The sequence below is a fragment of the Lepidochelys kempii genome, chromosome 5 (assembly GCF_965140285.1).
Source record: "Lepidochelys kempii isolate rLepKem1 chromosome 5, rLepKem1.hap1, whole genome shotgun sequence".
Lineage (NCBI taxonomy): Eukaryota > Metazoa > Chordata > Testudines > Cheloniidae > Lepidochelys > Lepidochelys kempii.
This window is the reverse complement of record NC_136384.1, coordinates 125,532,876-125,560,299: the sequence shown is the minus strand read 5'-3', so window position 1 is coordinate 125,560,299 and position 27,424 is coordinate 125,532,876. Positions and strand designations below refer to the sequence as shown.

Sequence of the window (27,424 nt, the reverse complement as noted above, 5' to 3'; positions counted from 1 at the left end):
CAGCGTGTAAAAAGGACTAAAATGAAGCTGTTGTCTGAGGAAGAGGCACACATACGGGCGGGGGAGAGGGAGGAGCAAATTAATCAAGGACTTTAAACAGTGGTGTAACTTACCATGCATGATTTAAGTGTACTGGAAAATAAGTGTAAGGAGTAAAGTGGTGGAAATGTAAAGTGCAGCCACGGGCCAGTCTGGCATTCAGTGTGTGTGCAAAATGAATGTCTCGTGCACATCCAGGCTATGCCTCCACTGGAGTTTTAAGGTGAGGTTCTCCAACGAGATCACAAACGCACTGTGAAATCTGAGGGTGGACTGGACAAGTTGTAGTTTTACTGAACCCTACAGGAGAACCTAGAGCCCATCTCGACCAACTAAGTCAAGGCAAATCAATTTTTCAACGCACTCGATTCCTAAGACATGTGCTTGCAAGCATAGCACGGTGGCCAACTCCTGCTTCTCCTTCCTTGTGCAAGTGATCACTCTGTCTTCACTGGGGCTACTCACCTGAGTAAGGGAACGGGATGTGTTCCACTGTTGACCAGTCCACAAGTAGGATAAACCCTTTGATGGGCTGTTATCTCAATAATCTACCACTCATGTGGGGAGATTCAGGTTCCTTACAAGTCCCCTAACTCTTTTGGCCAAAACCCTAGGGTTCTTCTGGCGTATCTGTACTCACCTACACAGTGCTTCACCATCTACACTGCTGTTTATACCCGTGCTAGCTGGGCATGCAGTGTGTGTCCTCTACACACCACCATAAATGGAGACCTACCTTAAGAGGTATAGCTTGGAACGTTCAAAGCAGTTAAGTGCCCAAACCCGATTGGCTGCCTCACTTCCTTAGGTTCTATTGGAAATCCCAAGCTCTTGCCTGTTTTGCTAACCCAGAGGAATCTCCCTGGACGTCAACAGAACTGCTCATTCAAGGAAAGCGGTCATTGAAAAGCCTGACCCAAAAGGAGCTCCTGGAATATTTGGAGCGAGAAATACTATCTGTTTAAGGGACTTATCCAGCTCCTATCATTGTAGTCTCTGAGCACCTCGCAATCTGTAATGATTTAACCACACAGCACCCCTGCGGGGCAGGGCAGTGCCGTTATCCCCATTGAACAAATAGAGAATTGAGACCCGGAGATCCTAAGTGCCTGATCCAAAGCCTCCCCACAGCAGAGACTTGCTCCTAGGTCTTCCAGCTTCTAGGCCAGCAACCTAACCCCAGATCAGCCTGAAACAGTGAAAAGTTTCTAAAGAAGATGGATTTTTTTATCTTCGCGTCCCAGTTTGTGGCTCATTATTTAAAACGTCCAGCCATGTCTGAGGTGACCTAATGCTAATTCTGTGCAGATTTACAGTTGCTGACTTCCTGTTAACTTCAGCTGCGTATAAATCAGCACAGAATTTGGCTCATTACTCATTGGTGCATTCCCTCTTCGTAGGTTCTTTCTGGGCAAAGGCAGGCTGATTTTGATTCGCCTGTGTTTTCATGCCTGCTGACAACGTAATGTATTATTCACCTGCCTGGTTTGCATCCATCACAGTCTGCGCACCATCAGTACATCAAATGTTAATTCCAAAAATTTAGACACGAGAGATAGCAGGAGGATGACAATTCTCTTTTGCAGCAACTTTCGAGGTTTGAAAGTTGGTCTCCACTTGGAATGGTGCCAAAGTGTCCATTTTCTGGTTGAAACCTCCATATGAAATTTTGTAGGAGTCCACAAAAGAAAAAAGTTTGAAAACCACAGCTGTAAAGCATAAGTCTCACCCACTGCCTCTGACAAAAGCTTTATGGAAACAGCTACATTTTGTCAAAAACGTTCCATCAAGTTCCAGTAGACACATCACAAAGAGTGGCTGGGATGGGTGCAATGGAGACATCTAGTAGTAAATTGGTGCATGTATGGTGTTACCTCTTTTCAACTCAACTTATTTGAGTAGCCCCGGTTAGCTAGTTTTCAGGGTCTAGTTGGTTATTTCCATTAGGAGGAGAAACTGCTGATGGAGTCAGGTGCTTTTTTGATGCAATCCTGTTTATGTACAACGTCCCATTTCCCTGAACACAGCAAGAATCAAACAGCAGGACACAGTTACGAGTCTCTTTCAGTCAGCACTCAGCCCAAAAGCTCTCCCTTAGCTTTTTCTCTTGGTCTTGCTACCAGGGCTTCTCTGGTTGTGTCTGGAGCTTCTTTGATCCTTCTGTACGTTTCTGTTGGTTGTTTCTCTCTCTCTCTCTCTCTCTCTCTCACACACACACACACCCCTGCACCAACCAATGCCCCAACCCCTGCATTCACTATGTCAGTCTCTAGGGGAAACCCCTTGGGCCACATGGCTCAGCTTCTATTTAAGCCTTGCCACGTGCCTGTGCTTTAGTTTAGGTGGTGGCTCCTATTGTTTCAGAAACCTGGTTCCATAAAGTAGCTTCATTGTTTCTTACATTTACTCTCAACGAAGGGCCTCGGTTACTTCCACCAGCTTCAGTGAAGTTTCACCCAACCTCCCAGCATTTTTGGTAGCCTATTGTTCGTTTGTGGTAGCCAGAACATTATCAGATGAAGAGCAACATGCATCTTTCTACCGCACTTGGCCTAAAGCTAGAAGTCCAGTGGATTTATTAAATGCTCAACAGCTTAGTCTTGGTGCACCTTCACTGAGTTCTTCCACTGTCTGGGCCCCAATGAGGACGTGTCATGGTGGGAAGGCCAGGTGTCTGTCAGGAGCTTGTTGAGGCTAGAGAGAGGGAGGAACTAGCAGCAGAAAGACAGGTCAACACAGGAGGGAGTCTGAACTGTGCTGGGGGATGGAGCAAAGGGAGCCAGAAAGTTTGCCGGGGACATGGCTCAGGGGTGGGATAAGGCTGGCTAAGCTTCAGAGACACATCTCATTCTGGGGATACTTATATATGAGCAAATTTAAAAACACAGTAAGAGAACCAAAGAAGTGCCACCGTGGCTAAACAACAAAGTAAAAGAAGCAGTGAAAGGCAAAAAGGCATCCTTTAAAAAGTAGAAGTTAAATCCTAGTGAGGAAAACAGAAAGGAGCATAAATGCTGGAAGATGAAGTATAAAAATATAATTAGGAAGGCCAGAAAAAAATTTGAAGAACAGCTAGCCAAAGACTCGCAAAGTAATAGCAAAAAAATGTTTAAGTACCTCAGAAGCAGGAAGTCTGCTAAACAATCAGTTGGGCCACTGGACGATTGAGAGGCTAAAGGAGCACTCAAGGATGATAAGGCCATTGCGGAGAAACTAAATTAATTCTTTGCATCGGTTTTCACGGCTGAGGATGTGAGGGAGATTCCCAAACCTGAGCCATTCTTTTTAGGTGACAAATCTGAGGAACTGTCCCAGATTGAGGGGTCATATGGGGAGGTTTTAGAACAAACTGATAAACTAAACAGTAATAAGTCACCAGGGCCAGATGACATTCACCCAAGAGTTCTAAAGGAACTCAAATGTGAAATTGCAGAACTACTAACTGTAGTTTGTAACCTATCATTTAAATCAGTTTCTTTACCAAGTGACTGGAGGATAGCTAATGTGACGCCAATTTTTAAAAGGGCTCCAGAGGTGATCCCGACAATTACAGGCCGGTAAGCCTGACTTCAGTAATGGGCAAACTGGTTGAAACTATAGTAAAGAACAATATTGTCAGACACATAGATGAACATAATTTGTTGGGGAAGAGTTAACATGTTTTTTTGGAATGGTAAATCATGCCTCGACAATCTATTAGAATTCTTTGAGGGGGTCAACAAGCATGTGGACAAGGGGGATCCAGTGGATATATTGTACTTAGATTTTCAGAAAGCCTTTGACAAGGTCCCTCACCAAAGGCTCTTAAGCAAAGTAAGCAGTCATGGGATAAGAGGGAAAGTCCTCTCATGGACTGGCAACTGGTTAAAAGATAGGAAACAAAGGGTAGGAATAAATGGTCAGTTTTCAAAATGGAGAGAGATAAACAGTGGTGTTCCCCAGGGGTCTGTACTGGTACCAGTTCTATTCAACATATTCATAAACAATCTGGAAAAACGGGTAAAAGGTGAGGTGGCAAAATTTGCAGATGATACAAAACTATTTAAGATAGTTAAGTCGCAAGGAGACTGTGAAGAGCTACAAAAGGATCTCTCAAACTGGGTGACTGGGCAGCAAAATGGCAGAGGAAATTCAATGTTGATAAATGCAAAGTAACAAACATTGGAAAACATAATCCCAGCTATACATATGAAATGATGGGGTCTAAATTAGCTGTTACCACTCAAGAAAGAGACCCTGGAGTCATTGTGGACAGTTCTCTGAAAACATCCACTCAATGTGCAGTGGCAGTCAAAAAAACGAACAGAATGTTGGGTATCATTAAGAAAGGGATAGATAGATAAATAAGACAGAAAATATCATATTGCTTCTATATAAATCCATAGTACTCCCACATCTTGAATACTGCGTGCAGATGTGGTCACCCCATCTCAAAAAAGATATATTGGAATTGGAAAAGGTTCAGAAAAGGGCAACAAAAACTATTAGGGATACGGAACAGCTTCCATATGAGGAGAGATTAATAAGACTGGGACTTTTCAGCTTGGAAAAGAGACGGTTAAGGGAGGGATATGACAGAGGTCTATAAAATCATGACTGCTGTGGAGAAAGTAAATAAGGAAGTATCATTTACTCCTTCTCATAATACAAGAACTAGGGGGTCACCAAATGAAATTAATAGGCAGCAGGTTTAAAACAAACAAAAGGAAGTATTTTTTCACACAACACATAGTCAATCTGTGGAACTCCTTGCCAGAGGATGTTGTGAAGGCCAAGATTATAACAGGGTTCAAAAAAAGAACTCGATAAGTTCATGGAAGATAGGTCCATCGATGGCTATTAGCCAGGATGGGCAGGAATGGTGTCCCTAGCCTCTGTTTGCCAGAAGCTGGGAATGAGCGACAGGGGATGGATCACTTGATGATTACCTGTTCTGTTCATTCCCTCTGGGGCACCTTTGGTCTGACCCAGTATGGCCATTCTTATATGTCAAACCAAACCCTTGGAATTTGTGAAGGTCTCCATCCCTGAATACCACGTCTCCATGCCCCGCCATATCAGCTATCAGAGCTGAGCACATTGCAACTCCCAGGCACTGAGGAGCAATGACATTCACATGCCAGGCCTGGGCTTTGCAGAGCCCTGTGCAAAGGAAAGCGTGAATGAGCCTCGGGCAGATTGGGACTGCTTGGCAAGAGGAGGATGCTCATTAGGGAGATGGGAAGGAAGGGGTGGGGGGCAGGCAGGGTGACCAGATGTCCCGATTTTATAGGGACAGTCCCGATTTTTGTGTCTTTTTCTTATACAGGCTCCTATTACCCCCCCCCGCCCCCATCCTGATTTTTCACACTTGCCATCTGGTCACCCTAGGGGCAGGGCTCGGCCCTTGTCATGTCTGTGATAGTGTCACAAGCAGGGAGCAGACAGGAGAGGGAAGATTTCAACCCCTGGGAGGGGGTTGGGACTGCACAGTTCAAAGTAGGGGGAGTCAGGCCATCGAGAGGGGGATGATCTACACTGCATGCTGGGACGAATGCTGACAAAACAAAGGCCTGCAACAGTATGGCTGCGCAATTAGGGTATCTACCTAGGGCTGGCCCTGTTAGCTGAGAAATCCCCAGGGAGCTCCTTCTTCTCTCAGCAGCATCCTCTTCTCACTGACTTTCAAGGCATGCTATTTTGGTGTCTTCAAACCGCTCTGGGCTGAAAGCAGGCTGGGGGGGTTTCACCCCCTCCCTTCCCCAAACCAGATGTATTTTCTTTCAGCTGTTTTGCCCTTTATTGATGGCAAGCAGAGTTCTGCTTTCACTAAGGGCAACTGAAATGCTGCTCCCGACTGCGATTCTGGAGGTGCCAGCAGATCAATAGGACAGCGCCAACATGCTCTGTGAAATAGCCAGCTCTGCACTGGGCCATGTTGTGTAGGATGTAAGTCGGCAGCTCAGCGATCCAATCAGACCTCTCTCACTAAGGGCCTACATCCTGGGGGAATGGCTGCCTGCAAAACATACTGTTGCTTGTTTGTTTGCTGGTTAGTTAGATAGGTTTGTTAGGGACCGAGTCTGACCTCGCTGACAACCGTGTGAATCCAGAGTAACTCCATGGAAGCCATTGAAGACACCTCTGGAATTAGGTTGCTGCTGCTAAGAGCAGAATTAATTCATTACCTAGTTGTGGAGAAGCAAATTCTACCCTGCCTTGTACCCCTGGCTCCTGCTCTGTAAACAGTGGGGTTGCTCAGGGCAGAAGTTAGTCAGTTAGTTCCTATCATTTGGAGTTCCAGGGGACTGTTCTGGGTCAAACTCCGGCTGAAGAAGCACATTCTGCTCACATATCAGCAGAGACGCCATAAATGCAAGTTAACGCACACGCAGAGCCATTGCCCGGGACTGCCCCGGAAACAGGGTTCAGAAATCCCTGCTGCGTTCTGCCAAGGTACCAACTGCTGACCCATCGTTGTTGCGTTAGGAAAGCTGGGCCAGCTTTCACAGCGTGCTACTGAAAATGAGGATGCCATAAAGAAATACATTTTTCCCCATTCCCTCTTGACTTATTTGCAGCGCCCAAGGGAAGTCAGCTTTAATGTGTGAAACACTGAAGTGGTCTGATAACCTGTCTCAGGCCTGTTGCCGGCACCCAGTGCCGAGAGGCAAAACAACAGCAGGGGGTTGGTTCGCTACCCGGTGTGCTTCACCCAGTAATCACAATGGGGTGGAGAAGCTGAAAAGTTTATTTGAAGCTTCAAAAAGGTACAGGGAGAATAGAATCTCAAATCCTGCACACAAAGCAGGAAGTTACACAGGCTTTTATACATCCTTTCTTCAGCATACTTATCCAATAGCAAGCTGCCCTAAGTATCCATACAGCCAGCCAATCCAGTTACCAGCTAGTTCCCTTGTTTTTTGTATCATTTGTTAAACTATACATAAAGCTGCTTTATTCAGTATTTTTCTTCCATATCCGCCCTGTTTGGCCTTGCTTAGTTTCAGGCAGTCTGACTCTGCAACATATTGTTGCAGATCCTCAGCATAACTGCTGTGTGTGCCTCCAGGCGGGGGGGCCAAGGACACTTGGGCCTAGTACACAGAGCTGCTGCAAGTGCCTCTGGGCGGGAGGGGGGGCCAAGGACACCTGGGCCTAGTGCGAGGGGGCTTCATCGACACTCGTGGTCTTCCATCCCCTCGAGTTACCTAGTGGCCATGCCCCAGTGTCCCCAACAGGCCTATCCCTGATATTTCAGAGGAAGGAACAAACAACTAACCCATAATGTACCTACTGGACTGTACAATCCTTTGTAGTGGTGGGAAATTCCTTTTGAACCCCCCGGCTGATCAGTGCATGCTCCGGACTCTGAAGCGATCGAACTGGGATCCCGTGTAACTTTATGACTTAGTTTCTGCATCTGACAATGTTATTCTTGGAGATAAACAGCTGATCCTTTCCTAAAACAGGCTAGACCAGTCGCTCCATGGAGTGCTGGCCAGGGTGCAATTCTCAGGTTGATGAAACTGCAGTGTCCAACAGCACTTCCATTGATCCTTCTGGAGCCGGGTGTCACGCCCTTCCAGCCACCCCTTTGGCGGGCGAATCGCTTTAATTTAGTATGAACCAGGGATGCACCTTCAGGAGCTTTCCCTCTCGCTGCTGCTCGGGAGGGAACCTCTGACAAGAGAAAAGAGAAGTTGGATGGAAGGTCCCACGTGTGCTTTGCCACTCCGTGAAGCGCCCCAAAATGGCTCTTCCAGGTTAACTACCTGCCGGGGGAGGCTGCTCCCGTCTAGCCACGCCCGCCCCTGCCCTGCCCCGGGGGAGGAGCCCGTGATCGGAGCGTGCAGCCAACGATCCAGACAGAGGCAAAGGCCCCGCCGCTCCCGGCCACGCAAAGCACCCGCCGGCTGCTCCCGGGCTCCGCCGGGCAGACAGGCCGGAGCGAGCCGCGCGCAGGCGGGGAAGGAGGCCGGCAGCCCAGGCGGAGAGAGGACGCGGGCGGCCGCTGGGGCAGCCAGGCGAGGGTTCAGGGGAGTCGGGGCGGCCCCCGCGTTCCGCTCGGCCGGCTGCGGGGCTGATGCAGGCGTTTGTCACCCGGCGGATCCCCCGCGAGGGGCTGGCGGCCCTGAGCCAGGCCGGCGTGTAAGACGGGGCGCGGGGTCTGCCGGCGGCGGGGCCGGGGCCGGGGCCCCCCGGGCGGGGTCTGCCGGCGGCGGCGGGGCCGGGGCCGGGGCCCCCCGGGCGGGGTCTGCCGGCGGCGGCGGGGCCGGGGCCGGGGCCCCCCGGGCGGGGTCTGCCGGCGGCGGCGGGGCCGGGGCCGGGGCCCCCCGGGCGGGGTCTGCCGGCGGCGGCGGGGCCGGGGCCGGGGCCCCCCGGGCGGGGTCTGCCGGCGGCGGCGGGGCCGGGGCCGGGGTCTGCCGGCGGCGGCGGGGCCGGGGCCGGGGTCTGCCGGCGGCGGCGGGGCCGGGGCCGGGGCCCCCCGGGCGGGGTCTGCCGGCGGCGGCGGGGCCGGGGCCCCCCGGGCGGGGTCTGCCGGCGGCGGCGGGGCCGGGGCCCCCCGGGCGGGGTCTGCCGGCGGCGGCGGGGCCGGGGCCCCCCGGGCGGGGTCTGCCGGCGGCGGCGGGGCCGGGGCCCCCCGGGCGGGGTCTGCCGGCGGCGGCGGGGCCGGGGCCCCCCGGGCGGGGTCTGCCGGCGGCGGCGGGGCCGGGGCCGGGGCCCCCCGGGCGGGGTCTGCCGGCGGCGGCGGGGCCGGGGCCGGGGCCCCCCGGGCGGGGTCTGCCGGCGGCGGCGGGCGCGGCGGCCCCGGGGGCCGCTGGGCCCGTCGCGGCAGGCGGGTGCCGTGGCCAGTGGGGCTCGGCGGGGGGCGGGGGCTGCCCGACTCGGGGCTCGATCCTGAGCGGTGCTGAGCAGCCCCGGCCCTGCTGGGAGGCCCGGGCAGCGCCTCGGAGGGGTGGCAGCCTGGGCACCCAGGATTAGCCGCTGCTTCTGGAAAGGCAGGCCCCATGTCCGCGTCCCGGGGGCTGAGGAGTCCGTCACCAGCGCCTGTGACGGGCGCACAGCCCCCCTGAAATGCGCTGGGGTCCTCTTCCGATTGCTGCCACCGACAGCCAGGGGCCTTGTCAAATGGTCCTTGTTGCGGTGTTATCCGCTCTGCGTGTGGCCATGGTGCCCCGCAGCGCCCGCCATGGCCCCTTGCGCTGGGCGCTGTACAAACACCGAACAGAGACGCCCCTGCCCCCAGGAGCTGCCAGCCTGAGAATAAGAACCTTCAGCTGCTGCTCTAGAGAGAAGGACCCAGAAGGGAAATTAAGGTTTTTGGGTCCAGATGTAGTCGCTGAGTTCGTCACTTGTCACTCTGTAAGTGGACCTGGAGCCCTAGTAAAAAGACAAGAGACCCAGCCCTGAAGAGTTCACAGCCTGTTTCAGACAGCGAGATACACAGTGTGATTATCTAGGGTGGGCGCCGGTGTGTTCCGTGTCCCAGAGGGCGAGGGCAGGTGTTTACAATGCGGATTGTTGTGGTGGCAGTTCCGTCCCTTTCTGACCCTTTCCATGGCCAACTTGGATGATCAGAGGCGTTTATAGAAGGGTGGTAATTTCCTTTTTTCTTGTAAATGACCCGTCAGAGGCTGAGGCCTGGGGGACAGAGAGCTAGTGTTTATTTACAAGGAAAGAAACAAACTGCTGTGCCCTTCTTGTGTTAGGCACTTCTGAAAATGTCCTTTGAAGCCTCTGAGTCCCACTGACTTTCGATAAGATTTGGGCTCCTAAATCACTTAGGTGTATAACTATCTCTGTGGATCTGGGGGGTCTAACTCCCCTTGATTTTGGGATATATGGCACTTTTGAAAAATGTGCCCAGAATCCTTTTTTCCCCCTTCCTGTGACTTGAAAAGACTTTGCTTTAAAAAAAAAAAAAATTAAAAATGCCAAACTATTTTGTAAACAATTGATTTCTGATGCTGGTCGGTGCCTTTGATTCCAGGAAGCAAAAAGTTGAAATAACAATAACTATGCTGTGCATAGAATATAGCTAGCTAAGGTCCCAATTCCAATTGTGTAAACACTTGTGTATATCCTTAATTTTATGCACCTGGTTAATCCAGTTGACATCAGTGGAATTACTCGTGTATAAAATTAAGGCCATGCCTAGGTGTTGGTAGGATCAGGGCCTATGTTTTGCAGCAGGGAAATCAATGGGAGTTTTGCCACTGACTTCAATGGGAGCAGAAGGAGGCCTGTTATGTGTCCTCCCTCCCTCTCTCTGGCTATGGGTTACCTGAATGTTTTAACCTTAGTTTGACATTGTACGTTATCCTCAGATCACCAGTTTAACTATCTCTGACTTTCCAGTACTTCCCAGACAAAACATTCAGAAACAAAACCTGCGTCTTGTATTGAAAGTTGTTTTCCTAACTACAGCTGACCCCCCTCCCCCTTCATTATTTTGTCTATGCAAAGCCAAAGAGCAAACGGTGCCTTAAAAGAATTAACCTCCGCCGCCCCCAGCTCTGCTGTGGCTGCCATTGGATTACGCTTCTCCTGGCGCATAGGTTCCGACAGCTCAGCGTCGTTTCGTGCATTGAATGTGCTAAAATGAGTTACGTTGTGTTTTGTGCCTGTTTTTGTTCTTTAAGAAAACAAGCAACTTTCACATATGACAAAATATCAGTTACTGGGGCTACGGAAATGCAGTGACCCCTGGGGCGCCCCCCCCCCCGCTAGTGCCTGGGCAGTAAGTGGTTGTGTGGTGTCTTCGTTTAAATTGCCTGCAGCATTCTAGGCCTTCTGTAAAATTGTAGGCCCCCACGCTGATTTGCAGAAGTGTGTTCGCAGAGCACTGTTGGGGCACCGAGGGCAGTAAAATGAAAAGAGCAAATCGACCAGCATCCAAAACAAGGCCTTCAGAAAGGAGTGGGCAGTTAGGTTTGTGTGATTAAGGGGTTGGCTAGGGATGCAGACTGCCCTATGTGACCTTGGAAAAATCATTTAGTCTGTCTGTGCCTCAGTTTTCCCATCTGTAAAATGGCAATGACAATACTTCCCTGCCTCATGGGGGTGCTGTGGAGATAAATTCATTGTTGATTAGGAGGTGCTCGGATATTCCAGTGATGGGAGAGCCATATAAGAACCTAGAGAGGCAAGTGCCATCCAGGGAAAGTTTCATTTGCTATTTAAAACTGGAAGGATGAAGTGGGGCAAAGGTTAAGGGAAAGCCAGTTCTGCATCCCAGGACTCTCCACAGTAAGGGCTGCTGATGCAGTCCAGCTGGGGGGATCCCTGAAAGATGGGTCACTTCTGAGCACAGATACCGTCCAGGCTGAGGCTCAAGGGGAAGTTCTTGACCTGCCCTAATGTCTGTACCATTTGGAGCTTTAAAAACCAAGGTTTCCACGTTAGACAGCCTGTGTAAAGAACACCAGACCAGTATGCAGTGATCCCAGCTGATGCGGGCTTGAGGCAAGGTTTGACCAAGCTGAAAGTGATGCCAGAGCTCAGAAGGTGTTCCAAGCGAGCAGCGTGCATGTGTTGTCAGGTCATTGCAAGACTAATGTTTTTTGCTCTATGTCTGAAGAGATCCCGCCACTATTCTTCCTCCTTCCGCCGCTGCAGTTATTGAAAGAAGGTGCCGGACCTTTCATGTGCCGGTTCACAGGTGGCTTGCGTGCGCTACACAGGACACCATGTGGCTGTATTTTAGCAACTGTGTGCCACCATCCTGGATGTGAAAGGGCAATCCACAAGGGAGGAAAAGAGGGAATCCTAATCTCCCTGCCTAAAATAAGAGTGTGTTCCTCACTCCATTTTGTTGCTTTCCCTTGGCAAAACAGTACGGATACCTGGGGCAGTACGGAGTGCTGGCTTGAAGGGGGCCTCTTTCTCTTGCTTTAATGTGATTGTGACTTTCCTGTATCCTTGTAGCTGCAGCATCCAGCAATGGGATTCGGACGAACCTATCCCGCGGTCAGAATTGCTGGCGGGGGTGGCTGGGAAGCATGGACTGCTCTGTGTCTTGTCTGACCAGATAGACAAAGAGGTCCTGGATGCAGCAGGTGGGTATGGGCGGCGGCTCTCTTGTGAATGGCTCTAGCTGATCCTTTGTCATTGAAGAAAGAGAGGACATACAGAATTGTGTCCGTGCTGCCTGGATCTCAGTCCCGGTGTCTCGCCCTCACAGCCCTGAGAAGCGGATTGGCTGAGCCTTCCTTTGCTGCCATGCATTAATATGAATCTTCCACTTCAATTCCACCTCACACTGTGTCCCTCCATCACGGCGGCACAGAGTTGTAAGACATGAAGAGATGTGTCTAGCTCCCTGATGTCCGCTGGCCAGAAATTCAGGGTCCAGTGAACCTCACTAGCCAGAATTCACTGTCAGTCCCTTTTGGGTGTGTGTTTTTTCCCTGCAAAAAGAAACTTCTCTGCTTAGGGTAGAGTTCCCCAGAAAATGACCACTAAAGAATGACTTGTTCCCATCCCAGCCAAGGAGAAGAAGCTAGGAATATAGACACAGCATCTTTAAAGAGACTTTTCCTTAGCTAACGGAACACTGTCAACTTTCTTTGATGTTTTTGGCATTTAAAAAAAATCCTATTTCTGGCAAATCCTCCTGATTTTGGTTTCAATTCTTTAAAGGGATTTTCTGCTTCCCTTCCCAGTTAATGTTTACAAGGTGTCTTGTAAAAAAATCTGTTCTCATCCAACAGAAGTTATGAGCTTGATGCAGAAATAACTGGGTGACGTTCCCTGGCCTGTGTTAACAGGAGATCAGATCAAATGGCCATAAAGGTCACTCTGGCCTAACTCTGTGAATCTCAGTGAAGGAGGAAACTGACCAGCTGTGAGGGGGAAACCATGAAACTGACTAGACACAAAGCACTGTCAAATGTCCAGAGTCAGCTGCCTGAGAAAGTAGTATTGACCTCCTTCAGTTTCAGCCCTGTTAGGTGTTTCTGGTCCTTAGAGTAGATTCCGAAGATTCAGACAATTACAAACCAGTAATTGTAAGACATTTTTATCCTTTAATTTTTCCCTTGTTCTGTTGTTGTGTTTCGGTCTTTTTAAGCTCTGTAGGTTTTGAGGGTTCTGTCTTCATGTTTTGCAGGGTCCAACCTTAAAACAATCAGCACGCTGTCTGTGGGTGTTGACCATCTGGCTCTAGAAGAAATTAAAAAGCGGTATTGTTTGCTCCTTTGTGTGCTCACTCGTAACCATGGAATGCATTTTCTTCTGCTATTTTCTATGTCCCCTGCCGTTCTCTTGGGTGAAAGAAATGGCGAACTGTTAATTGAGAGAAACCAATTGGAACAGAGGATGGGTCGGCTTGGGGGTAAGGCATTGCACTGGGACTCGGGAAATGTTGGTTCAGCTCCCAGCTTTGGGAAAGCCACTTAGGGCCAAATCCTTGAAGGTATGTCTGTTCCTAACTCCCATTGATTTCAGTGGAACCTAAATACCTTTGAGGATCTGAGCATAAGGACCAGATTTTTAAAGGATCCCATTTGGCACCTGTCTACATCTTTACGCACCTAGATAGCTTTTAAAACGTGACCCTCAGTCTCTCTGGGCCTCAGTTCCCCATCTGTACTGCCTGAGCTCCCAGCGGGGTTGTGAGGGTCAGTGATTGATTAATTATGGTTTGGTTGATGCTCCGAAAAGATGGTGATATAAGAACACGTGTAGAAAAAATGCCCAGCAGAATGCAGTGTAAAACAAACAGGATTTCATCCAAATGTAAACAAACGAGCATTTCATGTGTTAACACTTGAGGACTGAAATGCTGTGTTTAAATTGCAGTGGAATCCGTGTGGGATACACCCCGGACATCCTGACCGATGCCACGGCTGAGCTCTCGGTAGCTTTGCTCTTAGCTACGTGTCGCAGGCTGCCGGAGTCAGTGGAGGAAGTGAAGAAGTGAGTATTTACAATTTAGGACTGGCTTCTGAGCTGTGTGATGTCAGTGTGAGTCTGGAGTAACTCCATAGACTGTGTGCTTGATCAATCCTGGACCCAAATACACCAAAGTAAAGGCAGTCCCTGCCTTGAGAAGTTTAAATGGATGCAGTTACAGTTACTCTGGATTTGCACTGGACTAGCTGAGATCAACATCGTTCTATGAGCCCAGTGAGTTAAATGCAATTATCTTGCACCTTAACAAAGAGGCGGTTTTAAGTCCGAAATCTAAGGCATAACTCTGTGTGCTTGAGCAGTGATCCAGCTAGAGCGTGTGTAGCAGTATAAAGGGGCCTTAAAGGAGGTGAAAATGGCCCCCTGAAGAGCCCCCTAGATTGTGCATGGGGCCTCCCCGGCCAGAAGAGAGCAGCTAGAAGCGCCCTGCACTGGACCTGCTCCCAGTGTGGGAAGGACGTTGTGGGTATGGCCAGAGTTCACTGCACAAAGGCTGTACCCAGGGGTTGTGGAGAGTTAAACAAAAGTTAGATCAGTCTTGAGGCTGCTCTAATTAATGCTAAGGTGACTTAAAGCAGGAACATTATAGACCCTGTCGCTGCATGTTCGCACCATTCATACCTGTTTCTAGGGTGCTAAATCATTTCTACCAGTATGTGACACATGGGTTGTGAAGTATTTGTGCCATTTGTAATTTGTTGGGTCCATATCCAGACTCCAAGCCAACCTGGAAAATGGAATCGGTCTAACATCTGTTTGTATTTCACTTCCTTTTGTAGTGGTGGTTGGACAACATGGAAGCCTCTGTGGATGTGTGGATACGGGCTGTCCGGTAGCACTGTAGGAATCATAGGGCTGGGAAGAATAGGTGAGTGTATTCTTTTGTGTAGATATATACTAGTATTTATCTCCCAATAATGTGAGCACTGTTGACTGACATAGCAACGCGCGTGTGTGTGTAAGATATAATTTTCCAAAAGAAGACACTTCATTGCACACACTTCTCCCTCTGGGGAGAGGATGAGACAACAGATACAGACCAGCTGTCGTTACTTAATGCACTCATGGAAGGCGCTCAGTTACTGTGGTGATGAGCACAGTACAACTACCTGTATAGAATAGAATGATTGATTAAAATAACGAACTCAGTGATCAGTAAGCTGATGTTTAGATCTCCAGTGTGTACTGTCTGTAGCTTTAATATTTTACTCAATTTTATCACCGCCAGAAACTTTCTTCTCTCTGCCTCTGTTTTCTGTGTGCATGTGAACTTGTGTCCAGCCCCCTTTCCTGCAGGGAACAACCCATGACTCAAGTGTTCTCTTTCTTGTTATTCATAGAATTCGATGAATCCTGGGTGTAGCTTTCAGCCCCTGTGTTCACACAGGCTTTTGCTGAGCAGACATTTATGCTCTCACCCATTAGGTGGGGAGTTCACAAGTTACTTCATTCTTTGGTTATGGTAACAATTTTGTGTTTAACTTTGCCCCGTGGTAGCGGTGCTGAGCACATTCACAGAAACTGCAAAATAAATAAAGAGAACTGTAAAGGACAAAAGATTCTGAGGACATTCAAACCAGTGGCTGATGGGACACTCCCCCATTCACCTGCCCCCCCGCCAGGAGCCCGAGGCTGACTAAGCAGGAATGCATCTCTCCATCCTACCAGTTAGCGTGCGATTGCAATCAGGCTTAGACCTTAATTTGTAAAACATGCACATATTTCCACCTTATCAGACTCCTAAAGCAAACTGGACTTTCTCTTGCTTTATTTCAGTTAAACAAATATCCCAGACAAAGTCCATGATGTACGGGAGTGCTGGCTTGTCTATTAGCTTGTTGAGTTGGTCAATGTTCGGTTTTTTTTGTTTGTTTTTGTTTTTAATCTCCCTTAAATTTTCTCTCCAAAATGTCACTTCAGATTTAATGTCCCATCATTCCCTTTGCTGCAGCCGCCCTACCAATCAAAAATTCCTTCACTTCCCACGGAGTGAATGAGAGCATGTTCCCTCCATAATGAATGGGAAACCTCAGTGACAATCCTAGCTGGGGAAGTTACAGTAATCTCTTAATGAAAGTGGCAGGTTTCATTGCAGTTGAGTGAATAGTGGATGCATTCTGCGGCCTTGCCGAAAGATGCAGAAGCAATACACTCGGTTTTGGGCTGTCAGATTGCAGGGTTAGTGATATACCTCCTGCAGTGCATGATCTCAGTGTGCAGAGACGTGATCTTGTCTTGTTTTTAGGACAGGCAGTGGCGCGCCGTCTAAAGCCATTCGGGGTCAAGAAATTTTTGTATACGGGAAGTCGCCCAAAACCGGAGAACGCCGTGGAGTTTCAAGCCGAGTTTGGTAAGAGATCTAAATGAAGCTGGAAACACAGCTCTGGAAACAAAACTTTCTTCGTAAGTGCAGAATAACAAAGCATACAAATGAGTTGATGCAGGGAAGATCTTGTCCTTGGGTGTGGTGATTGGAAACTTGAAGGATTCCTCAAGCGCAGTGTAGCAGTGCTGAATTATTATTAAGGCCCCAAAGAGTGGCTGGTGTTTGAGTGTAGAGCACGACCACATTTCATATGTTGTTGATTGAAAGTGGTGACAATATCATGAGTGAAATCTGGACCCCACTGACTTCAGTGGGGCCAAGATTTCATCCCAGACCTCTTAGAAATAACTGGCAATTCCCAAATGAGACTCTCTTCAGATATAGTCTCGTTTATATCAAGTATTTGTTTTCCTACCTATAATAATGCACATTCTCTGTACTGTGCCTTTCTGCATGTTCAAACTCACTGATAGACTTTTTCCTGCAAAGTCCCAAGCTGTTGCCCAGCTGTGACTTGTGTTTGAAAAATAAACGGTTCCAAAAAAATCAATTTCTGTTGGGGTCAATCTTTTGGTTTGTAAATCCAGGGAACTCTACCTATTTCTCTCCTCCCTTCCTTGGGTGAAAGCTGAAAGAGTTGTCAAATCTGTCTTCAGGCCTTACAGAATTTAGAATCATAGAATATCAGGGTTGGAAGGGACCTCAGGAGGTCATCTAGTCCAACCCCCTGCTCAAAGCAGGACCAATCCCCAATTTTTGCCCCAGATCCCTAAACTTCTAAATGTTCGTTTAAAATATTATGGTAATATTTTGCTAACTAATCTGTACCACCCCTGAAATGCACAATGCAGCCACCTCTGGGGTAGAAGACGGACTTGCTAAGCATAGGTAAATTTCCTCTTTTGGTTGATGAAACCTGGTCTATTCTTTTTAAAGGTCCTTTAAAATATGGCACCTTGTTTATATGTTGTTTTTGTTTGGGTTTGGCAACCCAGTCATGGGGTGAGGTTAGCAAGGTCTTCCTGAAGCAATAGTCCCTCACTAATGACTATTTAATGGACATTGGGTAGTTCCCAAACTAGTGAAAATAAACAAGACCCTCCCTCCCCCCAGGAAACTCATTACATGTGGGGTTTTTTTGGGTTTTTTCCCCCCAGTCCCACTCGCCAAGCTAGCAGAGGAGTCAGACTTTGTGGTTGTTACCTGTTCCTTAACTCCTGACACTAAAGGAGTGTGCAACAAGGATTTCTTCAGCCGAATGAAGAAAACGTCTGTGTTTATCAACACAAGCAGGTGAAAGTCTTCACTGTCATCTTAAACAAGACTAGATTGTGGGTGCAAAAGGAAAAGCGGGTGATATTCAGGTACCTGATACACGGTGTTATGGAGGTCAAGGGATTATGCTGAAATTGCCATAGCCATGGGGGGCCAGTATTGGCTTGTGGCACCAGCTCTGAGCTTGTGCTTGCTAGCCTTGTAGCTTGGCCTGCTGCGACTATCTTTTAAATGGATATTCTATATTAATGTACACAAGAAAGTAACTTTTCTCCCCATTCGGGTGGAGTTCAGCGAACATCATGGGATTATTGCCGCTCTAAACGCTGCAAAGTGGGTGCCATTTTAGAGTCTCTCCTTCCTGGGAGGAAGTGGCTGCGGCTGTTCTCCAGGGTGGAAAAGCTTTGTGTGTGTTGGCGGTGACGCTCAAACGCCTTTCTCCCAGGAATGGGTGTGCGGGCTGTCACCAGGGAAGATAGGAGCCGCCTGGGTTTGGCCAGATGCTACGGTCCCATCTACATGGATGTTACAGCTGAGGGTTAAAACGGTGCTTAAACACACTTCAAATTATGTGTGTCCAAATGGGATTAGAATGCAATGGGCGACTACGGCAGTGGTTCTCAAACTTTTGTACTGGTGACCCCTTTCACAAAGCAAATCTCTGAGTGCGACCCCCCTTATATATTAACACTTTTTTATATATTTAACACCATTATAAATGCTGGAGGCGGAGCGGGGTTTGGGGTGGAGGCTGACAGCTCACGACCCCCCCCATATAATAACTTTGTGACACCCCCCCCGAGGGGTCCTGAGCCCCAGTTTGAGAACCCCTGGACTACAGCCAGGTTTGTACCTGAGTACAGTGACTGTTACAATAACCCGGTACAGAACATGGAGAAAACAGTTAAGCAGAACCTGATGGTTAGTGGTATGGAACAGCGGGCACAGAGTGACATACAGAGCTGAGTATTCATGCCTAAGGCCCTGATGGGGCAAACGCTCAGGCAGGTGACTCATTCCACTGAAGCTGGTGGGATGACTCGAGTGTGTAAAGTTAAGCATGTGGCAGTGTTTGTATCCCATGCTTGTCTGGCTTACTAGTAACAATATCTAGCTCTTGTATAGCTTAAACTGTGTTTCTTAGGGGAGCGGTGGTGAACCAGGAAGATCTGTACCAGGCTTTGGTTAGTGGCCAGATTGCAGCTGCTGGTCTGGATGTCACAACCCCGGAGCCGCTGCCTACTGACCACCCTCTCCTTTCCCTGAAGAATTGTGGTAAGCCACCGTCTTTGCAAATAGCAGCTGTTTGCACCTTCTCTTACATTCCACTTCCTGCACTTCTAATGGGGAGGCAGTGGCTTCTAGTGGCTAGAGGTGGGGGCTCATGTAGTTCTTGCTATTCTGTTTGCCACACTGACCTGACAAGGAATTTCAGTCCTGGTGAGCTTGGCATGGTTCATGTCTAGCAAGGGTTTAATATGAGGGGCTAATTAGTCACAGGCAAGGGAAAGTCAAACCATGTGTCCTTAAGCAAGCTGCTCATAGCATTGAGCCGTAGCAAGGCAGTGTGATATGAGGGGCATTGAGGAGGGAAAACCTTGTCAGCTGTGTGTGTGTTAATTAAAATGTATTTGCTCATTTGCAAACATCTCACTGACTGATCTCAGTATTCCATCAGAGAACTTAGATCCCATTTCAGCAAGGGACTTAAGCACATTGTCTAGCTTTGAGCATGAGTAGTCTCATTAACATCAATGGATTGGGACCTTAGTGCTCAGATACCGAGGTGATGAGCGTGTTATAAGTAGGGCTGTCAAGCCAATAAAAAAATTAATCGCGTGATTAAAAAAATTAATTGCGCTATTAAACAATAATAGAATACCATTTATTTAAATATTTTTGGATGTTTTCTACATTTTCAAATATACTGATTTCAGTTACAACACAGGTTTCAGAGTAGCAGCCGTGTTAGTCTGTATTCGCTAAAAGAAAAGGAGGACTTGTGGCACCTTAGAGACTAACAAATTTATTTGAGCATAAGCTTTCGTGAGCTACAGCTCACTTCATCGGATGCATTCAGTGGAAAAACCATTGAATGCATCCGATGAGGTGAGCTGTAGCTCACGAAAGCTTATGCTCAAATAAATTTGTTAGTCTCTAAGGTGCCAAAAGTATTCCTTTTCTAGTTACAACACAGAATACAAAGTGTAAAGTGCTCACTTTATATTTATTTATTACAAATATTTGCACTGTAAAAAAAAATAAATAGTATTTTTCAATTCACCTAATACAAGTACTGTAGTGCAATCTCTTTATCATGAAAGTGTAACTTACAAAGATACATTTTTTGTTTGTTTTTGTTACATAACTGCACTGAAACAAAACTTTATAACTTTAGAGCCTACAAGTCCACTCAGGCCTACTTCTTGTTCAGCCAATTGCTAAGACACACAAGTTTGTTTACATTGACAGGAGATACTGCTGCCTGCTTATTTACAATGTCACCTGAAAGTGAGAACAGGCATTCACATGCCACTTTTGTAACCAGCATTGCAAGGTACTTACGTGCCAATTATGCTAAATGTTCATATGTCCCTTCATGCTTCGGCCACCATTCCAGAGGACAGGCTTCCGTGCTGGTGATGCTCGTTAAAAAAAATAATGCGTTAATTAAATTTGTGACTGAACTCCTTTGGGGAGAATTGTATGTCTCCTGTTCTGTTTTACCCGCATTCTGCCATATATTTCATGTTATAGCAGTCTCGGATGCTGACTCAGCACACGTTGTTTGATTTACAAACCCTGTCACTGCAGATTTGACAAAGAAGGTACCAATGTGAGATTTCTAAAAATAGCTACAGCTCTTGACTCAAGGTGTAAGAATCTGAAAAAATTCTGTCCAAAATCTGAGAGGGACGAGGTGTGGAGCATGCTTTCAGAAGTCTTAAAAGAGCAACTACAGAACCCGAACCACCAAAAAAGAAAATCAATCTTCTGCTGGTGGCATCTGACTCAGATGATGAAAATGAACATGGGTCGGTCCGCTCTGCTTTGGATCATTATCGAGCAGAACCCATCATCAGCATGGACGCATGGAATGGTGGTTGAAGCATGAAGGGACATAAGAATCTTTAGTGCCTCTGGCATGTAAATACCTTGTGACGCCAACTACAACAGTGCCATGAGAACGCCTGCTCTCACTTTCAGATGGTGACATTGTAAACAAGAAGCGGGCAGCATTATCTCCTGCACATTGTAACCAAACTTCTTTGTCTGATCGATTGGCTGAAGTAGGTCTGAGTGGACTTGCAGGCTCTAAAGCTTCACATTGTTTTATTTTTGAATGCAGTTATTTTTTTTGTACATAATTCTACATTTGTAAGTTCAACTTTCATGATAAAGAGATTGCCCTACAGTACTTGTATTAGAAGAATTGAAAAATACTATTTCTTTTGGTTTTTTTACGGTGCAAGTTCTTGTAATCAAAACTAAATGTAAAGCGAGCACTGTACACTTTGTATTCTGTGTTGTAATTCAAAATCAATATATTTGAAAATGTAGAAAACATCCAAAAATATTTAATTGTATTCTATTATTGTTACAGTTTTTTAATTTTTTTAATCGCTTGACAACCCTAATTAAAACAATTTATGGTTATAATTTGTTCCTTTATGTTATATAAAAACAACCCTTCCTAAATTCAGGAATGGGATAGCAGGGGACTTGAGTTAGTGAGCCAGGAAGACCCTTCCAGTCCTATGTTCTTGTCAAACTGTGAGATGTTAGATTGGGTTTGTTTAGTCTGGAGAAGAGAAAACTGAGAGGGAACATAAGTTTTCAAGTACATAAAAGGTTGTTACAAGGAGGAGGGACAAAAACTGTTCTCCTTAACCTCTAAGGAAAGGAGAAGAAGCAATGGGCTTAAATTGCAGCAAGGGTGGTTTAGGTTGGATGGTAGGAAAAACTTCCTAACTGTCAGGGTGGTTAAGTACTGGAATAAATTGCCTAGGGAGGTGGTGGAATCTCCATCACTGGGGATTTTTAAGAGCAGGCTTGACAAACGCCTGTCAGGGATGGTCTAGATAATACTTAGTCCTGCCTTGAGTGTAGGGGACTGGACTAGATAACCTGTCGAGGTCCCTTCCAGTTCTGTGATTCTGTGTTGGGAACAAGAGGTCATGACTTTATGCTTTCTAATATTTAGTTTTAAAGAGGTAGCTTTTATACTACATAAAGGGTACAAGATCACAAATGCTTTTCCTCTCCCCTATAAAAGTATTAAGCTTAAAATGTATTACTAATTTAATTGACAGAGCTGCTCAGATACCAAACCCATCTGGCATGTAGCTGTGACCCCAACAAAAGCAAGGACATTCTGGAGTTGGCTTTTCACTCGCTCTCTTGACCAGAAACACCTTGCTCTTCTGTTCACGGGTGAAGCTACAGCCAGCGCTGCTAATAGACTATGGTTTGGGGAGATGATGTAATTCTGGAAACCTGGGGTGAAATCCTGGCTTGTTACTTGTTACAAGTACTTGTTACAGAGACGTGGCACAAGAGTGCCACCACAAAAGGAAAGTGTACGTGCTAGAGTAAAGCACACTGCTTTGGTGCGCAGACCAGTCTCTGAAATACGTCTTCTCTCCCCTGTATAGTGATTTTGCCTCACATTGGAAGTGCTACCTATGCCACCAGAAGCGCCATGTCTGTGCTGGCTGCTAACAACCTTCTGGCTGGCTTGAAAGAGGAAAGTATGCCAAGTGAACTCCAGCTGTGAAGAGAATCCCAAGAACATCGCTGGCTAGGCCAGGTCATACCTTAGAAATGACCGTTGTCTCTTAGCCCAGAGAAGCAGCACAGATCCTGACTTGTTCCTGCTGTAAAGTTGGTGTATGTGCCTCTCTCGTTCTGCAGGTAGAACTGATTAAACCAGGCTTGAGTAACACACAGCTGTGTGGTGGTTTTGTGGAAGCAGTATGTATATTGTGCTATTTCAAGGGAAAAACTGAATGCTTGTGGGACTCTGGAGAGCACATAACTGTATGTGGATGGAAACTCAGAGATCAAAGAAAATCACTGCCTTTCTTGCATCAGTTGGTCCTATTTTCACAAGAAGGCAACAATCCTAATCAGATGGGTGGCTTTATTCTTTATGGCTCTGATAAAGCAAAAGATTTAAACATACTTAATGTCAGATGTGACCCAATGGCCGGCATGTTACGTGACCCCCTCCATGCCTGTTCTGCAGAGGATATGGGTCTGTTTTCGCTCTTAACTTGAGAGCAAAGCTCTGTAGCTCAAATTGTAGCAACTCACGATTTTAGCAGTGAGGGTCCCCAGTTCAGTCTCCAGGTTGTCAGCCCAGAGGGCAGGTGTCACATCAGCGTATGTCAAATGCCTCCATGGGGGGCTACTCAGATACTCAGATCTCTGGATTAGCTAACAGGTGGCTGAACATTGGAAATTCTGAATTTCACTCTACGAACATTTCCTACTATGCAGCAACTATGAATTCTGCCTTAACTCATGTCGGCAGAATAGTTGTGAGAGGGAAAATTAGTCTCCCAGGAATGACTTTCAGCACATGGGATGGGATCTGCAGGTTTTTGGTAAGATATGGGGGTTTTTTTATTCTTCTGGCCAGAGAAGGTCTGCATATCCCTTAGAGTGGGATGTCAAATAGAAGCGTGTAGTCAGGGAGGGTATAATATAATTAACTTTATATAACTGAGTATTTAGACTCTGATGCTCTGATTTACCTTGGAGAGTGTTGCAAAAAGTGGAAAGGCAGGTCCTGATCACTGCGGGGGAAAGTGCATCCCTGGCTATGGCTCAGAGATCCCTTCTAGAGAAGAAACTGGAACTAGGTCTCATGATGGGTGACCCAGGGCTCTGACTATTGAGTCAAAGGACTGGGTGAAGATTCCATTCCCCCGTCTCTATCTTCTGTCTGCCCAACCAATCTGCCTGGATGTTCAACTCCACATTAATATAGGGAGCTTAAAGGGACAGAAGGTTGTTTTCTGCCCATTAATGTAGGAAGTTGGATTCCTGTAGGATGTCTGTGGATCTGGTGCATCCTCGTTTGCTGACAGAAGCTTCTGCCGCTGTGGTGTCAGACATCACTAGAACATCTCAGTTGTTCAGCTCTGTGGTTAGCACTATTTAAAGGCATTCCTGATTGTTTGAGGCCATTTGATACTGTGTTGAAGCTCCTTGTCTATTCATGATCCTTAGATGGATTTGTTCCCTGAATGGGCTCCCCATGCTTTGAGACTGGCATTGGTTGTCACCACAGTTCTCTCCGGCTCTGCCACCGTGTGGTCTGCCGCGTAGCTGATTTGCAGCCACCAGGATAGAGATTTGAATACTGCTTTGGGCAATGAGATTCAGGTAGATAGAGTTGATGGGTCCTCTGCATCCAGAGAAATCAGGAACTATTGCTGGACATCTGTGGAGGATACCATCATATCGAGGGATGATATTAACCTTCTAATAAAGTTCAGTGATTGCTGACTTGGGAGATAGTATCTATCATCCTGCATATCCTGTCTGTTGTTAGAAAAACTTAGTGTAGCTCAATATCTCTCATGACTTCCAAGTGTAATTTGGGCTGTACTGGACTCAATTGGCTGTCTGTATGGTGGATAATGAAGCCAGGCTGCTCAAGAACTTCGGCTCTGCAGAAAATTGTCTCTTGCACTCATTCCAAGGAGTGGGACCTGATCAGAAGACCATACAGGAAACGATATGCATGCACCCTCCTCTCTGAGAGGCTGGGATAACTAGCATGTGGGTAAATAGTCTGGGGGTGGTTCCAAGGTAATCTATAGCCATCTTCACGCAGCTGTGTTTCATCTAGTTGGGGGAAGCTCAGGAGATCAAGAACCTAGGTTTGGGACTCGCCTGTGACTCTAATGCATAACCCAGGCAGACTCCATCCAGGACTCATTTGTCTGACATGGTGTGGATGCAACCAGCTGCAGATTCTGGTTGCCTGCTCCCTGTCTGAGTGACCATGTAATGGGGTCAGCCCCAGGTCATGCTTGATTAAAAATTGGGTTTTTCCAGAATGATCATGACTGCCCCTTGTGCCCCTGGACCTGTTCCATCTGCCAAGGGCTGGTTGGGTGTCCCTCCACAGATGCTTAGCAGAGCAGGAACAAAAGGAGTAATGTGATCTGTAATAAATAAGGCCTACATTCTCTTTTTGAGGACCTGGATGTCAGGAAAGTCGTCATTGATTTATTTAGAGGATCCTGCTGTGGATTTGTCAAGAGGCTCACTGAATAGCCTTGGCCAGCATCTGTCTGCCATGAGCATCAGCCTTTTCCGTGACCTTAGCCATAAGTGATTACATGAAGCAGGGTCACAGCCCGTTGTCCTCACAGTGAATCTGAGGCTGTCACACAGGTGCCTGCTACAGAGGCTGCTGCTATGCAAGCTCTCTCAGAATGGCTCCCACACAGAAGTATTTTCTGATCTTGAAAGAGAATCAGTCCATGCCAGGATGGCTCAAGTAGAAGAGATGGAGGCTGTGGATACCTAGAGGGTGTCAGAGGAAGCTTCAGAATTCCTCCTTAAGCAATCTGTCTTCCTCTCTGTCTGGTCTTGAGGAAGAAATCACCCTTAACTGGGATCATCCTGTCTTTGACAAGGGATGACAGGGCTGTATCCACATTTGGTAGAGTAACTAGATCTGGATTGGATCTATGAACGTGATACTGCATCTTGGCCAGCCTCTGAGCTCTTGCTGGGTTTTGCATTCAGCCCTAATTACATCTTCCAGTGTTGCATGTAGAGGGAGATAGGTTTGAGATGTTGAACTGAGAGAAAGTATTTGAGTGGTTTCACTCCCTTTTCTGTCTAGATCTATTCTATGTATTCATCTCATCTTTTGATGCCTCCTCCTTTTGAGGTTCTTCCAGTGGTGGTTCAGTGCCTGACAGTACTTGCCAGGATGGAAACAAAACACTCCTCTTGAAACAACTTGTTTTGAGGTTCCTCCTCTGGGGGCTTTAGCTCAGATTTAGAAAATTGTCCTTCCCAGGAATGAGAAGCTACAGAGTCCTTTCTTGATCTTTGTCTTCCTGCTCTTTTTTTGCAGCCTTTTGTGCGTGGGGCTTTCTCTCCCCCTGAAAATGGAAAAGGAAGTGGAATAGTCCCTCCATCTCTTGTTGCCTAGCAAACAGGAGCAAGTCTGAGAAATTGAGTCCATCAGAAAGGGTTTGGAACCTCAAACAGTAATCTATAAGCACACTTAAAATTGCTACATATCAAGGAATCAGTGGTGCGGGATAAGTAGAGCCATGGAGTAGAGTATTAACTCTAAGGGAATCTGATATTTTTATGCTCTGCTAGCCTCAGCTCCTGGTTGAAACATATTCAGCAGTTGGCAAATCTCACTGCTTAATTAGATCATAACCCTGGTCTACACTTCGAGTTTAGGTCGAATTTAGCAGCGTTAGGTCTATTTAACCCTGCACCTGTCCACATGATGAAGCCATTTTGGTTGACTTAAAGGGCTCTTAAAATCGATTTTTGTACTCCCCCCGACAAGGGTGTTAGAGCTAAAATTGACATTGCTGGGTCGAATTTGGGGTAGTGTGGATGCAATTTGATGGTATTGGCCTCTGGAAGCTATCCCAGAGTGCTCCACTTTCAACTCAGATGCACTGGTCAGGTACACAGGAAAAGCCCTGAGAGCTTTTGAATTTCATTTCCTGTTTGGCCAGCAGGGCGAGCTCATCAGTGCAGGTGACCATGCAGTCCCAGAATCACAAAAGAGCTCCAGCATGGACCAAACAGGAGGAACTGGATCTGATCGCTGTAGGGGCAGATGAATCCGTGCTATCAGAACTCCGTTCCAAAAGACGTAATGCCAGTATATATGCCAAGATCTCCAAGGGCAAATGCGAGGTGTTTACAATGCTCACAACCGCAGCGGTGATCTGAATGGGCTCCCGCTTGCAGTGCTATGGCATATGCGTGGGCAATCTAGGAAAAAGGGCGAGGAATGATTGTCTGCCGTTGCTCTCATGGATGGAGGGAGTGGTCACTGATGACATGTACCCAAAACCACCAGCAGCTACCTTGTCCGTTACCTCAATTTTTTCTAATTAAGAAAGAAAGAATGCATAGTTTCAAAACAATAGTTACTTTATTTTGAAGAGGGGAGGGTGATTGGTTTACAGGGAGTTAAAATCAACAAAGGGGTGGGTTTGCATCAAGGAGAAAGAAACACACACAACTGTCATGCTGTAGCCTGGCCAGTCATGAAACTGGTTTTTAAAGTCTGTGATGCGCAGCGTGCCTCGCTGTGCGCTTCAAATCGCTGTCTGGCTGCTCAAAATTGGATGCCAGGCAATTTGCCTCAACCTCCCACCCTCCCATAAACATCTTCCCCCTTACTCTCACAGATATTATGTAGCACACAGCAAGCAGCAATAACAATCGGAATGTTGGTTGCACTGAGGTCTGACCAACAGCGCCAGCGAGCTTTTAAATGTCCAAAGGCACATTCTACCACCATTCTGCACTTGCTCAGCCTATAGCTGAACTGCTCCTTACTACTGTCCAGGCTTCATGAGCCATCGAAGCGAGGGGTAGGTGCTGCCAGCTGGGAGAGCAGCCTGAGGCAGAAGCCTCCAGCTCGCAGGAGATCAGGATAGCAGAGTTGCAGCGGAAGCGGTGGAGCAAGCAAAACTCCATTGATGAGGACGGCTAGCAGTGCTATGGCATCTGCACATACAGGCAATCCAGGAAGTTTTTGGAAAATGTAGGGGACAATTTCCTGGTGCAAGTGCTGGAGGAACCAACTAGGGGCAGAGCTCTTCTTGACCTGCTGCTCACAAACCAGGAAGAATTAGTAGGGGAAGCAAAAGTGGA

At 47.3% G+C, this 27,424-nt stretch overlaps 1 protein-coding gene across 2 annotated transcripts; it reads left to right on the top strand.

Moving 5' to 3' along the window:
* Positions 1-7,710: 7,710 nt before the first annotated feature.
* GRHPR (glyoxylate and hydroxypyruvate reductase) lies at positions 7,711-22,481 on the top strand. 2 transcript variants are annotated; one of them, XM_073345734.2, is made up of 9 exons: positions 7,711-8,045; positions 11,950-12,080; positions 13,133-13,205; positions 13,825-13,941; positions 14,715-14,803; positions 16,181-16,285; positions 17,419-17,554; positions 18,681-18,811; positions 22,192-22,481. In XM_073345734.2, exons 1-9 carry the CDS (start codon positions 7,726-7,728, stop codon positions 22,311-22,313), a joined length of 1,224 nt encoding a protein of 407 aa, XP_073201835.1. In that variant the 5' UTR covers positions 7,711-7,725; the 3' UTR covers positions 22,314-22,481. The 2 variants fall into 2 exon arrangements, with proteins under 2 accessions (XP_073201835.1, XP_073201836.1); XM_073345735.2 differs by having other exon boundaries at positions 7,869-8,169.
* The last annotated feature ends 4,943 nt before the right edge of the window (positions 22,482-27,424 follow it).